At 38.2% G+C, this 15190-nt stretch overlaps 1 protein-coding gene across 1 annotated transcript in view; it reads left to right on the plus strand.

Annotated features, from left to right (window-relative positions):
* The window catches only part of FBXO9 (F-box protein 9), a 47068-nt gene that overhangs the window by 23357 nt on the left and 8521 nt on the right, over positions 1 to 15190 (plus strand). Inside the window, exons 5-12 of the mRNA XM_042939053.1 lie at positions 467 to 566; positions 3752 to 3882; positions 4608 to 4722; positions 7396 to 7514; positions 7731 to 7821; positions 8951 to 9046; positions 9375 to 9468; positions 12698 to 12849. Coding sequence (XP_042794987.1) covers positions 467 to 566; positions 3752 to 3882; positions 4608 to 4722; positions 7396 to 7514; positions 7731 to 7821; positions 8951 to 9046; positions 9375 to 9468; positions 12698 to 12849 — 898 coding nt within the window. The remainder of the gene's footprint in view (positions 1 to 466; positions 567 to 3751; positions 3883 to 4607; positions 4723 to 7395; positions 7515 to 7730; positions 7822 to 8950; positions 9047 to 9374; positions 9469 to 12697; positions 12850 to 15190) is intronic.

The raw sequence follows: 15190 nt of genomic DNA on the forward strand, positions 1-15190 counted from the left end.
TTGATTAAAGGAAGTTGGATTTGAAGGTTAAATTAAAAAAAACCTCTTTATTCTACCTAGTAGGAAGCATTTGATTATCCTCAACTCTGCAACCTAGAAAGAAAAGGTTGCTTAAAAGTGTTTTTCTTGGGGCTACAACAATTGCTTTTTCAAAGCCCAAGAAAGACAACCACTTAAAGATCACTTCTAACAATGCTTAAGAGGCTGAGGGAAAATGTGGGAAAAAGCGAAGAGTGAATGAAATACAGCATCCTTAAGCCTGTATAATGTGTTAGCTTTAGAAAAAGGAAAGGTTACTTCTGAGTAGTGAGGTTTGGAAATAAGTTTGTTCATTGAACTATTGCATACAGAAAAAAAGGAATTTGGCTCTTTGTAAAGAAAGTTACCAAATTAAACCACAGTTACAGGTAAAGGAAATGACAAAAATGTGCGGTCATAGCTAATTTAGCTTTATTTCTTCTTTTAGCCATCAAGTTTTATCGTAGGGCTATGCAACTTGTACCTGATATAGAGTTCAAGATTACTTATACCCGGTCTCCAGATGGTGATGGCGTTGGAAACAGCTAGTGCGTATATAATTCGATAGACAGTAATACATAGAGTTTGTTAAAGTTAAGCATCTTTGCCCTGTTGACTCTTAACATGATAAGAAGATGGTGGTAATTCTGTTGAATTATATAGTCTTTAGTGTAAAGACTTGTTTATACAGTTGTAGAATTTTTTTTAGTTAGGGAAATACTAAGATTAAAATATAGAAATGCACATTTTAGGCAGATATAACGAAGACAAGGTAACAAGAGTTTTTTGTTTTGTTTTTTAAGTAAAACCAGTGATTATTGAAAGTAAATTAAAAGACACATTTCAGCTTTCTGAAACCTGTTTTAAAAAGTCAAACCTATTTAAAATGTAATAGGCCAAAGTTGACAAAATGTTAATAATCATCGAAATTGGGTGATGTGTACACGGGGTTTCATCAAACTAGTCTTTCTCCTTTTTTATATGTTAGAAGCTATACATTTTTTTAAAAAAAGGTTTTTCATTTTATTAAGAAAATGCTGAATTATAACAGGACTTTATTATTCTTTTAAGGTGTCTAGGAGGACATTGAGACTGTAACATTTGCTTAAAAGCACAGGTACAGGAAAGAAACTGTTTCTTTGGACAGATGCCACTTGCAGGAAAGTCATGAAGTGGCATTGATAGTTTTATATGGACAGAGCTCAAGAGAATTTTAAACCAGTACTTTTGAAGCTATTTGCAAAACAATTCTATAAAACTGTTTTTGGCTTAATCCATCATTAAAAGCTTAATTTGCTGAAATGAGAAGGGAGGAGTGTCTGTACCCATTAGAGAATGGCAGGTTTTCGTTTTTTTTTTTTAACTTGTTTTATTTTTTTATTTTTTAAATTTACATCCAAATTAGTTAGCATCTAGTGCAACAATGATTTCAGGAGTAGATTCCTTAGTGCCCCTTACCCATTTAGCCCATCCCCCCATGCACAACCCCTCCAGTAACCCTCTGTTTGTTCTCCATATTTATAAATCTCTTCTGTTTTGTCCCCCTCCCTGTTTTTATATTCTTTTTGTTTCCCTTCCCTTATGTTCATCTGTTTTACCTCTTAAAGTCCTCATATGAGTGAAGTCATGATTTTTGTCTTTCTCTGACTAATTTCACTTAGCATAATACCCTCCAGTTCCATCCACGTAGTTGCATATGGCAAGATGTCATTCTTTTTGATTGCCGAGTAATGCTCCATTGTATATATATATCACATCTTCTTTATCCGTTCATCCATCGATGGACATTTGGGCTCTTTCCATACTTTGGCTATTGTTGATAGTGCTGCTATAAACATGGGGGTGCACGTGTCCCTTTCAAACAGCACACCTGTATCCCTTGGATAAATGCCTAGTAGTGCCATTGCTGGGTCCTGGGTAGTTCTATTTTTAGTTGTTTTTTTTTTTTTTTTTTTTTTTTTTTTTTAACGTTTATTTATTTTTGAGACAGAGACAGAGCATGAACAGGGGAGGGTCAGAGAGAGGGAGACACAGAATCTGAAACAGGCTCCAGGCTCTGAGCAGTCAGCACAGAGCCCGACGCGGGGCTTGAACTCATGGACTGCGAGATCATGACCTGAGCTGAAGTCGGACGCTTAACCGACTGAGCCACCCAGGCGCCCCTATTTTTAGTTTTTTGAGGAACCTCCATACTATTTTCCAGAGTGGCTGCACCAGCTTGCATTTCCAGGGAATGTCAGGTTTTTAAAATGAGCAATACACAGGAAAATCATGTTTTGGTAATGATTATTATATTACCTCTGTCATGAAATAATTAAGTTCCCCTTATGGATGATGTACTTATTGCCACTGTTTTTTTAACTGCTTACAGTATTAACACACAGGCTTTGGATATTAAAAACATCCAAATGAAGTCAGTCTTAATTGTGTGTTTGAACTTTGAAGCTAATAGTATATTGTTCACCAAGTGAGAGTTACCAGTGTGAAATAGTTCATATTCAAAATGAGTCATTTGGACTTTTTTAAACCGTCTTTAAACTCAGGTGGTCATTTAGACCTAGCTCTTAGCCAGTTTTATGAATAGATATAGGTACTGTTAAGAAAGGTTGCCTTAAAACATGAAAGAAGCATTTCTTTTCTGTCCCATCCCTTTCTGCAAGCCCATATGCAATGAAGGTTTTTTAAAGATACAGCTGTTCTTTTGTTTTTTTGTTTTCTTACTGATCTAGTAATCCCTGAAAGTCTCTTTCCTGGCTTTGTTTTGGTTTCTTGCCTTCCCTGAAATGTCAGTAGAGAAGCCTTTGAGTCCATCTGGCCTCAACCACACGTGCCTTTGTTGTATTATAATAAACCTTTCCTGGTCTTTTGACTTCACTCTTCCTCTAGGCCTTTTTGTAGTCTGATCACTTTTAAGGTTAATTTCAGCAAAAATGGAAAGCTAGAGGTTTTTTTTTTCTTTTCCCAGAACTCTAAACTGCACATTTGTTTATGTTGGTAGATGATTTGTGGACCCTGCTAAGATTTTTTTAAATTACATATTTTCCTCTCTTAAGGTAGGGTGATAAGGCACATCTGTTACAAAACCCTTGGTAAGTAAGTACCACAGATGACATCTGTATGTTTGATTTTTATCCAGTTAGAATGGAGTATAGTCATACTAGTATGGAATATATTTACACAAGTTTTTTTAAATCATTTGAAATGATCTTTTTCACTAATTCAAGAAATCTCTACAATAAAATGGACTAAATGTCAGTAATTGTATCCCAAATTCTAGTTCTTTTTTTTTTTCTTTTTATTTATTTATTTTGAGAGAGAGATGGAGACAGCATGAGTTGGGGAGGGGCAGAGAGAGAGGGAGACAGAGAATCCCAAGCAGCCTCTGCACTGTCAGAGCAGAGCCCATCATGGGCTCGAACTCACGAAACTGTGAGACCATGACTTGAGCTGAAACCAAGCAGACGTTTAGCCGACTGAGCCACCCATGCACGCCCCTGCCCCTCTGAATTCTAGTTCTTCCTGGGTGAGAATGAAAATTGCTTTTTCCTTCAAAAGACTGGGTATGATACTCCTTTGCAAGGCAGAATAAACTTTTTTCAAATCAAAAAAGTAAAGATAGTTTACTTTTAGATGACTTTTTCTGAAGCAGATTTTAAAACTACTATGAAAACTCAGTTTCTGAGCTCTGTTGTGGACTGAGGCACTTAGTTTATTCACCTCCCTCCTTTTTCAGCATGGAAGATAATGATGACGACAGCAAGATGGCAGACCTCTTGTCCTGCTTCCAGCAGCAGCTCACGTTTCAGGAGTCTCTGCTCAAACTGTGCCAGCCTGAGCTGGAGAGCAGTCAGACTCACATATCAGGTATGAGTTCAAGGTTGTTAGAACTCGGCGAGGCACACTTTCACCAGAGATTTAAGGTTTCCTGACTTACAAGGTCAGATAACTTGCCAGGTAATTGCTTTAGTTCAAGATATGTTGGGAGAGCTAGTTACAATTACTGTTTGCAAAACCTCAAGTAGAAAGCAGTTTGTAGCACAATTCAAGGAGGTCCAACTTGGTTCAGTGAAGATCTAAGAGGGTGTTGAAGCAGTCCAAGAAAATTAGAGGAATATTGGTGTCACCAGGCATTTTAGCCTGAGATAGGCACATGTTCAAAAATGAATGTTTTTCTTTTCATATGTTAAATGTTATTTAATTAGTTATGGGATTTTCCAGATTCAAGGAGATGAAAATAAGTTTTTAGTGTTAGCGAATGGAATATGGATTTTATGTGTGTGTGTGTGTGTGTGTATCAGACTATTTTTCTAACACTTGTATTTTAATATATCTTGGTGGTAAAATGATCCTTTGAGGGAAAGGGTGCTCTATAAAGGTGACTTCTGATTCGCTCTATAGTGAAAAAAACAAAGATTTGTGTCTTGATGTTAGAAACCATTATTACTTTTGGATAATTAAATACACGCGTGCACAGCTCTGAGCAGTACTAAGGGTGTGATTCACAAATGTGTGGGAGTACAGAGAGCTACCTGCACCGAGAATGAGATGGTAAAATAACAGAGTCGCCGAACGGTTGGTTTCTTTTGCAGTGCTGCCAATGGAGGTCCTGATGTACATCTTCCGATGGGTGGTGTCTAGTGACTTGGATCTCAGATCATTAGAGCAGCTGTCACAGGTGTGCAGAGGATTCTATATCTGTGCCAGGTACTTCACCTGTTTTAAAACAACTTGGGCAGTGGTGAAAAAAAATTATGGTCTTTTGCTGGTTTTGATAAAAAACTTGATTGATGTTCTGGGTAAAAATTTAGAATGAACAGTTTGGCCTAAGTTGTATTTGTGTGATTTTCTCAAACCACTTAGCATTTAAAGGTAGAATGCACTAGGTTTCCAGAGTATAGACTATTACGTAGAACAGAGGTAGTCACACACATTACTTCCACAGGGTAGTTTGCATGCTAGTCTCGCTGATTTGGAAAAGAAATTGCACTAGAAAAATAAACTCAAGTCATTTTCAGAATAACTCTAAACCCATTAAGTGATAATGATTTAGGGGTACCTGGGTGGCTCAGTTGGTTGAATGTCTGACTTTGACTCAGGTCATGATCTTGTAGTTCACAGGTTCGAGTCCTGTGTCAGGCTCTGTTCTGACAGCTCAGTCTGGAGCCTGCTTTGGATTCTGTGTCTCCCTCTCTCTGCACCTCCCCTGCTGGCGCGCGCGCTCGCTCTCTCTCTCTCTCTCTCTCTCTCTCTCAAAAATAAATAAAAAAATTAAAAAAAAATTTTTTTAAGTAATGATTTAAACTTAGATTGCACTAGAACTTTCTTTTGGCCCATTAAAAGTTATTCTATACTTTTATTTTTTAATGTTTATTAATTTTGAGGTGGGGGAGGGGCAGACAGGGAGAGAGAGAATCCCAAGCAGGCTCCACTCTGTGATGCTATGTGGGACTCCATCTCATGATGTTGAGATCATGACCCAAGCCAATATTGAGAGTCTGATGCTCACCGGCTCCACCCTGAACATGGAGACTGTTTGGAATTCTCTCTCTCCTTCTCTCCCTCTGCCACTCCCCTTCGCGCAGTCTCTCTTCTCAAAATAAAAGAAGAATCGGACGCTCAATGTACTGAGCCACCAGGCACCCCCATCCTATACTTTTAAAATATTGCTACATAAAGAATAATCCTAGCTTAGTATAAAATTATTTGAGATTGGTCATCTTTCATGGATATCTTACATAAAAATACATACTTTGTCCTTAGCATCTAGAAGTTTTTTATAACTTCTTAAACTTTATTATTTTTTAACAACCTAATTTCATTTGGAGTCTTGTATTTTGGGTAAAATATTTGAATTGCCTGATGCCTTTGTTTTTTGGTGATTCTGTGTGCTATTCCATTTAACAAATTCTTATTAAACAAGTAGATTTCAGTTTTGAAATTGGAGTCTCTAGAACTGTTAATCTATTAACTTTTTTAAAAATTATATTATAGGGGCACCTGGTTGGCTCAGTCGGTTAAGCATCCAACTTCAGCTCAGGTCATGATCTCACAGTTCGTGGGTTCGAGCCCCATATGGGGCCCTGTGCTGGCAGCTTGGAGCCTGGAGCCTGCCTTGGATTCTGTGTCTCCCTCTCTCCCTGCCTCTCCCATACGTATTGTCGCTCTCTCTCTCAAAAATAAATAAACATTAAAAAAATTATAAAGGGAATTTTCAGGGATAAAACTTCTGTGTGTTTTCATAAAATAAAAATAATCATAAAAAGAAAAAATTGGGGAGGTAGTTAATCCTTTTTTGCAGCCCGGCTCAGATACAAGTAGTTTTTTACATCTTTAAAACTGAATATTTCAAGTTACAGATAGAGTTAAAAGTATTTTGAGCTGTATCGGAATCCTGTCGATATTCAGTATATCTTTTGCTTAGTTTTTCTACACTAACCCCATAACAGTCTTGTTGGTGCTGCCTTAAAAGTAGACCTCCAGTCTGACCATTTCACCCTTCTCCAAGTACCCTTCTTGGTCAGCCACAGTTATACCTGGTCTGAGTTACGGCAGTGGCCTGCTTCCACTGTGACACCCCTAGAGCATATTTTCCAGACTACCAGAGTGATCTTTTAAAAGCATAAGTCTGGGCGCCTGGGTGGCTCAGTTGATTAAGCATCCAACTCTTGGTTACAGCTAGGGTCATGATCTCACGGGTTGTGACTTTGAGCCCCACATCAGGCTCTGCACTGACAGTGTGGAGCCTGCTAGTGCTTCTCTCTCTCCCCCATCTCTCTGCCCCCTGCCCATGCTTTCTCTCCCTCAAAATAAATAAACTTAAATTGGAAAAAAACCCCAAAACCCGGTAAAAGCATTAAATCATACTCAGAGCTCTTCAGTGGCATCTGTCTCACCTAAATAGCCTGCAAGCTGTTACCTCCCCTGCCCTTGACTGCCTCTCTAATCATGTAGTCTGTTAACCTTGCTTAGTTTGCTGCAACCTCATGGTCCTTGTTGAGTGTGCCAGTCACACTCCTACCCAAGGGCCTTGCACTTGCTATGGCTTCTGCCCAGGGTTCTTTCCCGGCCACTATATCTGAAATTGTCTCTATTTCCCCACTGCATTTCTTGTCTGTTTACCCTGCTTCATTTTTTCTTACACTGGGCACACTACCTGAAACTTTTCTGTTTTCTTAGTTTTGTTTGCTTTCCCACCAATAAACCAGCAGGGCCTTAGCCATGTCTATCAGTCTATCTCCAGAACCCAGACAGTGACTTGTAGGAGCTCAACAAGTTCTTGCTGAATAGAAGATGATTGCTAGTAGCAGAGATATTTCTTGTATCTGCATAGATGGACTTAGCCTTTTTTATAAATTGATGTTATGTTTTATCACCTAGAGACCCTGAAATATGGCGTTTGGCCTGCTTGAAAGTTTGGGGCAGAAGCTGTGTTAAACTTGTTCCATACACATCCTGGAGAGAGATGTTTTTAGAAAGGCCCCGTGTCCGGTTTGATGGTAAGTTGAACTCTTTAGAACTGAGAAGAAATAGTGGTCTGTCCTGCTGATTTTGATAAATACATAGTCTTCATTTTCTGTAACAGACGTTAGTCCTCTGATCATATTTAAAGGAAACCACAGTAAAATTAAAACTAGAAACATGTTATGTGCTTGTAACTATAAAATTTTTGTTTGTGTTCCTACTTAAAAAAAAAACAACTTTCTTTTTTATAGGAGTGTATATCAGCAAAACGACATATATTCGTCAAGGGGAACAGTCTCTTGATGGTTTCTATAGAGCCTGGCACCAAGTGGAATATTACAGGTACAACTGTAGTAAACTGAGTGAGTGAAAAATTCTCTCTCTCCAAGTATTAGTTCATTAGTAGGAAGCTGTTCTCTGTGGCTTTTGCATTTATCTATAGAATGACCCTCAGTATTTTTTTATCCAGTATTATAATAGGACCTGCACTTGAAGAACTAATAGGTTAATGCACATGATTTAATTCCTCCTAGCCTCTAAATCTAAGAATCGTTTTATGTTTTTCTTTTCTTAAATTTTTTAAAGTTTATTTATTTATTTTGAGAGAGACAGAGACAGTGTTAGGGGGGAGAGAGAGAGAGAGACAGACAGACAGACAGACAGACAATCTCAAGCAGACTCTACACAGCACAGAGCCCGATGTGGAGCTTGAACTCAAGAAACCGTGAGATCATGACCTGAGCTGAAATCAAGAGTCAGGCACTTAACGGACTGAGCTACCCAGGTGCCCCAGAATTGTTTTATGTTCTAGAGTTCTTGTTTTTTGCTTTTGGTGTACTCATTCATTTGCCTTTCACATAGCTTTTGCTATTATTCATCTTTACTATCCATCAGATGTTATCATCATTGAGAAATAAGTAGACATGGGGCACCTGGGTGACTCAGTTGGTTAACCGTCCGACTTTAGCCCAGGTCATGATCTCGTGGTTCATGAGTTTGAGCCTCACATCGAGCTCTCTGCTGTCAGTGCAGAGCCTGCTTTGGATCCTCTGTCCCCCTCTCTCTCTCTGTCCCCCACCTCGCACTATCTCACTCTCTTAAAAATAAATAAACATAAAAAAGAGGAATAAGTAGACCTGTTAACTACTGTGTATTATCATTAGAGCTCACTTTTTATATTAATTAGTGCTTTAGGAAAAGTGCTTTAATAGAGGAATATTTTTATTCAGGAGTAAAACTGAAAGTTAAACAGTTCCCTCTGAGAAAGATAATAAAATGCCTTCACTTCTATTGTGCTGGCCTCACAGGTTGTCAATAGTGTTTGTTTTAATGATGTTTTGTCAGTTTTTGACCCATGGTATTTCTGTTTTGATTTCACAGCAGAGAACAGGTTTAGGGCTAGAAAACAAGGACATGTTTTATACTTTGTGTGTGTGTGGTGTTTTTTGGTGTTCTTTTTCTTTTTACACAGGTACATAAGGTTCTTCCCTGATGGCCACATGATGATGTTGACAACCCCTGAGGAGCCTCAGTCCATTGTTCCTCGTTTAAGAACTAGGAATACCAGGTAGTATTTTTCTGTAGTTCTCTATCCAGCCCACATTTTATATGGATACCTGCAGGTTAATGTCATCCAGTGCTTCCTTAAGTTAGTACTGCATGATTAAAACAGCACTCCGCAAGAGCCCTTGTGAACAATACTAATTCCTGGGCATCGCTCTAGAGAGGACAGTTCAGTAGGTCTTTGGAACCTTACCAAACTAGCTTTATTCACATCCTAGTTGATTCTTCTCGGGCAAGTTGAGTAACTACTATTGTAATATATTACTTCCTAGGTTATTTAAATACATACAATAACTGATTAATGGACTTAACTTGTATTTTTTAATTTTTAGAACTGATGCAATTCTACTGGGTCATTACCGCTTGTCACAAGATACAGACAATCAGACCAAAGTATTTGCTGTGATAACTAAGAAAAAAGAAGAAGTGAGTATACAAGGTGGAATTGGCAGTTCTCTCTTCATTTCAGTACCCTACTCATTTAAGAATTCTTGATTAGAAAGGATAACAAAATTGTGTTTTATAATTTATACGTTTCACAAAATGTATGTTGACTTATAGCATCTCTTTAAACAGAGCTGGAAGGTTTTCTAAAATGTGGGGTATTTTGAATTATGGATTCGCTTGTTTTTCTCTAAATGATTTCTTGTTCTAGTCCAGGCTTTTTACACATGAAAATGTAAACCCAAAATATCCTATGAAATAACTAGTAAAATCATACCTGAATATGTTTTTAGCTGTTCTCATTTTGAATCATAAGGGATTTTGTTCTTAAGTTAGCTCACACAGATGATTCTTTCTCAAGGATACGTTTACAGAGAATTCAATTTTTTAAGTTTATTTATTTTGAGAGACAGAGAACATGAGCAGGGGAGGGGCAGAGAGAGGGAGAGGAGGAGCATCCCAAGAAGGCTCCTCACTGTCGGCGCAGAGCCTGTTGCAGTGCTCAAACTCATGAACCATAAGATTGTGACCAGAGCCAAAATCAAAAGTTGGATGCGAAACTATCTCAGCCACCCAGGAACCCCGAGAATCAATCAGTTTATACTGGAAATAAGCTAAAGATAATTTCCTTCTTCCTGTGGTTTTTTTTTTGTTTTGTTTTGTTTTTGTTCTTTTAATGTTTATTTATTTATTTATTTTTTTTTTTAATATATGAAATTTACTGTCAGATTGGTTTCCATACAACACCCAGTGCTCATCCCAAAAGGTGCCCTCCTCAATACCCATCACCCACCCTCCCCTCCCTCCCACCCCCCATCAACCCTCAGTTTGTTCTCAGTTTTTAACAGTCTCTTATGCTTTGGCTCTCTCCCACTCTAAACTCTTTTTTTTTTTTTTTTTTCCTTTCTCTCCCCCATGGGTTTCTGTTAAGTTTCTCAGGATCCACATAAGAGTGAAACCATATGGTATCTGTCTTTCTCTATATGGCTTATTTCACTTAGCATCACACTCTCCAGTTCCATCCACGTTGCTACAAAAGGCCATATTTCATTCTTTCTCATTGCCACGTAGTATTCCATTGTGTATATAAACCACAATTTCTTTATCCATTCATCAGTTGATGGACATTTAGGCTCTTTCCATTATTTGGCTATTGTTGAGAGTGCTACTATAAACATTGGGGTACAAGTGCCCCTATGCATCAGTACTCCTGTATCCCTTGGATAAATTCCTAGCAGTGCTATTGCTGGGTCATAGGGTAGGTCTATTTTTAATTTTCTGAGGAACCTCCACACTGCTTTCCAGAGCGGCTGCACCAATTTGCATTCCCACCAACAGTGCAAGAGGGTTCCCATTTCTCCACATCCTCTCCAGCATCTATAGTGTCCTGATTTGTTCATTTTGGCCACTCTGACTGGCGTGAGGTGATATCTGAGTGTGGTTTTGATTTGTATTTCCCTGATAAGGAGCAACGTTGAACATCTTTTCATGTGCCTGTTGGCCATCCGGATGTCTTCTTTAGAGAAGTGTCTATTCATGTTTTCTGCCCATTTCTTCACTGGGTTGTTTTTCGGGTGTGGAGTTTGGTGAGCTCTTTATAGATTTTGGATACTAACCCTTTGTCCGATATGTCATTTGCAAATATCTTTTCCCATTCCGTTGGTTGCCTTTTAGTTTTGTTGGTTGTTTCCTTGGCTGTGCAGAAGCTTTTTATCTTCATAAGGTCCCAGTAATTCACTTTTGCTTTTAATTCCCTTGCCTTTGGGGATGTGTCGAGTAAGAGATTGCTACGGCTGAGGTCAGAAAGGTCTTTTCCTGCTTTCTCCTCTAAGGTTTTGATGGTTTCCTGTCTCACATTCAGGTCCTTTATCCATTTTGAGTTTATTTTTGTGAATGGTGTGAGAAAGTGGTCTAGTTTCAACCTTCTGCATGTTGCTGTCCAGTTCTCCCAGCACCATTTGTTAAAGAGACTGTCTTTTTTCCATTGGATGTTCTTTCCTGCTTTGTCAAAGATGAGTTGGCCATACGTTTGTGGGTCTAGTTCTGGGGTTTCTATTCTATTCCATTGGTCTATGTGTCTGTTTTTGTGCCATCTTCCTGTGTTTATATAAGGAAAAAAATGCCAAGCAAATGTGACTATTGAATTATTACATTCCAGATTACTTTTAACTGTCTTTAATACATTGAGGGCCTAATTTTTTTCACAACTTTTCTCCATATGTGTTTTTCAGTCCTGGTTTTAAAAATGTATGCCCAAGGAGTCCATACACCTGAGTAGTCGGTTGTGACGTAGTTGGAATAAAGACTTGCCTAATGCTTTTATAATTAATGTAGTTTTTGAACGTTTTCCTCCCATCAGATCCTCCTCTCTTCCTTGGCATCATGTGTTGAGATAGTTAGGGCAGGGTTTCATCGGAGTCCCTTCACCTTGTGGCCATCTGTTGCCGGCTTCTCTGCCTGCCTCAGGTAGGCTACAGGAATCTGGGCAGCAGTCTGAGGGGCAGAGGTGGCTGCTATGGTTGTGATGTTGGCCATGAGCTTCCTAAGGTCAAAATGTGAGGCCCTTGTTATTTAGGTTTTATCTAATAAAAGAGTTTAGGAACTGCCTACATTGAGTTCCAATTTTCTCTTCAGAATATGATACACTGAAACCATGTATAGTGATGGCATTCTTGTGTCATTAGCAATAGTATTTGCAAAAGTGTGATTCTAATGAACCTTGTCCACATCTATTTCTTCATTGACTTACCACAAAAGTTAAGTTCTACTCTATGCTTTTTCTACATCTTTCACCAGTTCATCCCTTTGCCTCCTTAAAAATTGTGTTTTCAGTAGAAAGAAGTACTGGGCTTACATGTAGAAGATAGCAGTTTTCATTTCCAACGCTGCAACTGCTGTGTAATTTTGATTAACTTGTTTGACCTCCCTAGGTCTTCATTCTTTTAGCCATTAACTAGCAATGTACAATCATATTTAACACTTGGGGTTACTGTGATGATTAACTAAGTCGATGATAGAAAACCTTACTTTAGAGTGCTTTAACATTTGTCAGAGCGCTCATACACATTCTTATTTGATACTCAGGACACCTCTGCTCTGTGCAGATGCCATGTTACTTTTAGCATCACTCTTGCATAATGTATTCCTATGATATTTCTACGTGTCAGTGAGTTGAGGTTTCATTATGGCTTACATACTTTTTCTTTTACAGAAACCACTTGACTATAAATACAGATACTTCCGTCGTGTCCCCGTACCAGAAGCAGATCAGAGTTTTCATGTGGGGCTACAGCTGTGTTCCAGTGGCCACCAGAGGTTCAACAAACTCATCTGGATACATCATTCTTGTCATGTTACATACAAGTAGGTGAATGTGATACAAATACTAGAGTTACACAATAAATGTGTACTTCATGTCAGGCTTAGAAAACCCTCACATAGCTTTCAAGTTCCTCCAGAGTTGACATTACATTGTAAAACAGCATTACGTTACAGAGTGTTACGTGCTCCCATAGATGCGCTCAAGTCTGTTGTACTTACCTAGAGAACTCTCAGTGTGGTAGTTAGTGCTGCTCGTTCAAGCTGGTCATGTTCTTCCGTTTTCTGGGTGGGGGTCACCTGCCCAGAAAATGACAGTCTTTTCTATGGCAGTGTTATTCTGTCAGGCATTCAAAAACCAAAACAACAACTGCAAACCAAGAAACTTGCTGAAAGGAGATAAACTGAGAGTGGACCAGGAGGCGGAGCTCTTTCCATTGCCCCTGGGAATGGGAACCGGTGCCGCCACTTTGGAAGTGAAAGTCGAGCTCCTCAAGCAGAATGGTACTCAGTCACTCAAAGCCATCCGTGCATTACTTACTCGTTGACTTACTCAAGGCACTTTTAAAACACTAGATCTGTTTTCTTCCCCTGGGTTTCAGTCTTACCATTTTTTTTACTTATTTCCATTGTGTTTATTCTCAGGGATTATACACTGATTTTAATAAAATGGTAGGTAGAAGAGTAATAAGTCTTCTAAAAAGATCTGTGTTCGAAAGCCAAAACTATCAGGTCATTCCTAATTTAAAGCTCTTCATGTTAGGATTACCTGTGTGAAATAGTTAATGAGCAGAAGAATGTGTGTGAGAAAGGAGCGTACAGAGATAAGAGAAAGAGCAATTTGTGTGGATGTTGAGGTTCACTGTTGCTAGGTTTAAAGGAATATTGGTGTGTGGTCGAGGGTTCTCCGTTCCAAAATTGAATCCAAAATTCTCAGAGACAAGTTTTGAGGTCATCTCCTATTAACCTACCTCATAGCCTTGAGTTTTCACAGGGTCGAAAACTTTCTGCGTCTTTTTTCCACCTTACAAGGAACTTTCCCCCCACTCATATGAAAGGTCCTGAGAACTGAGAAAGCATTTTTCTTTCTTTTAATTCTTACCTACCAGTCCTATACCTCCTCTTTTGCTTCACTTAGTAAAATTGTGCAGTGGAATTTTTTTTTTCTTTTTAAAGAAAGATACCAAACCCAGAGTAAAACCAAACAAATAGCATCACGTTTTAGGAGAAAAAGGACATGATAGGTGTCATCTATAACTGCTAATGATAACATTGATTTCCTTACAGTATTTATAAAGTCACTTGAATTTTCAGCCTTTGTTTATTTCTCACCTTTTTGGAGACAAATAAAAGGCTATAGTAGTTTAACTTGTCACCTGCTTCTTCTCCCTCTGAACTGTGATCATGCTGTTGATCATGCAAATATTTAAGTCATTAAATTCTATTATAGGACTATAATTCTTTATAAATTACATTTTAACAAGATCCTTAAAATGCCTATAGTCTTTAACTTAGAATTTCTATTCTTAGAAATTTGTTCAAAGGATATAATAAAAAAATATCATATTATTTTTAATTACCAAACAGTGAAAACAACCTAAATCTCCAAAAAAAGGGGATTGTTATTAAGTAAATTGTGATATAGGCAGACAGTGAAATATTACACAGGAACTAAAAATGACTTCTGAAGTGTATTTATTGATAGGAGGAAATGCATATGTCAGAATGTTAAATTAGAAGCAGGATTACTAACAGTATGATCTCAATAGAAAAGCTCAATAGACAGGTTAAGGTCCTTGGAAGGAAGTACAGTTGACCCTTGAACAACATGGGTTTGAGCTGCATGAATCCACTTATATGTGGATTTTTTTCAATAAATAGAGTACTTTAAATGTATTTTTCTTATGATTTTCTTAATAACTTTGCCTCTTCTCTAGCTTACTTTATTGTAAGATTATAGTGTATAATGCATATAGCATACATAATATGTATTAATCGACTGTTTGTAACTGGAAAGGTTTCGAGTCAGCAGTAGGTCATTAATAGTTCTGTTTTGGGGGACTCAAAAGTTATATGCAGATTTTTGACTGTGTGGGAGGTTGGCACCCTTAACCCTGCGTTGTTCAAGGGTCAACTGTAATTCATATGCTATGTCTAGGTGATGGAATTATGAGTGATTTTTCTTTGTACTTTTCTAAATTTGTCAGTTAAAAAAATTTTTTTTTAATATTTATTTATTTTGGAGAGAGAAAGAGGAGGGGAGGGGCAGAGAGAGAAGGAGACACAGAATCTGAAGCAGGCTCCAGGCTCTAAGCTGTCAGCACAGAGCCCGACATGGGGCTTGAACTCACAAACCGTGAGATCATGACCTGAGCTGTGAAGTTGG

Source organism: Panthera leo, chromosome B2 (genome assembly GCF_018350215.1).
Source record: "Panthera leo isolate Ple1 chromosome B2, P.leo_Ple1_pat1.1, whole genome shotgun sequence".
In the NCBI taxonomy this organism is placed as follows: domain Eukaryota; kingdom Metazoa; phylum Chordata; class Mammalia; order Carnivora; family Felidae; genus Panthera; species Panthera leo.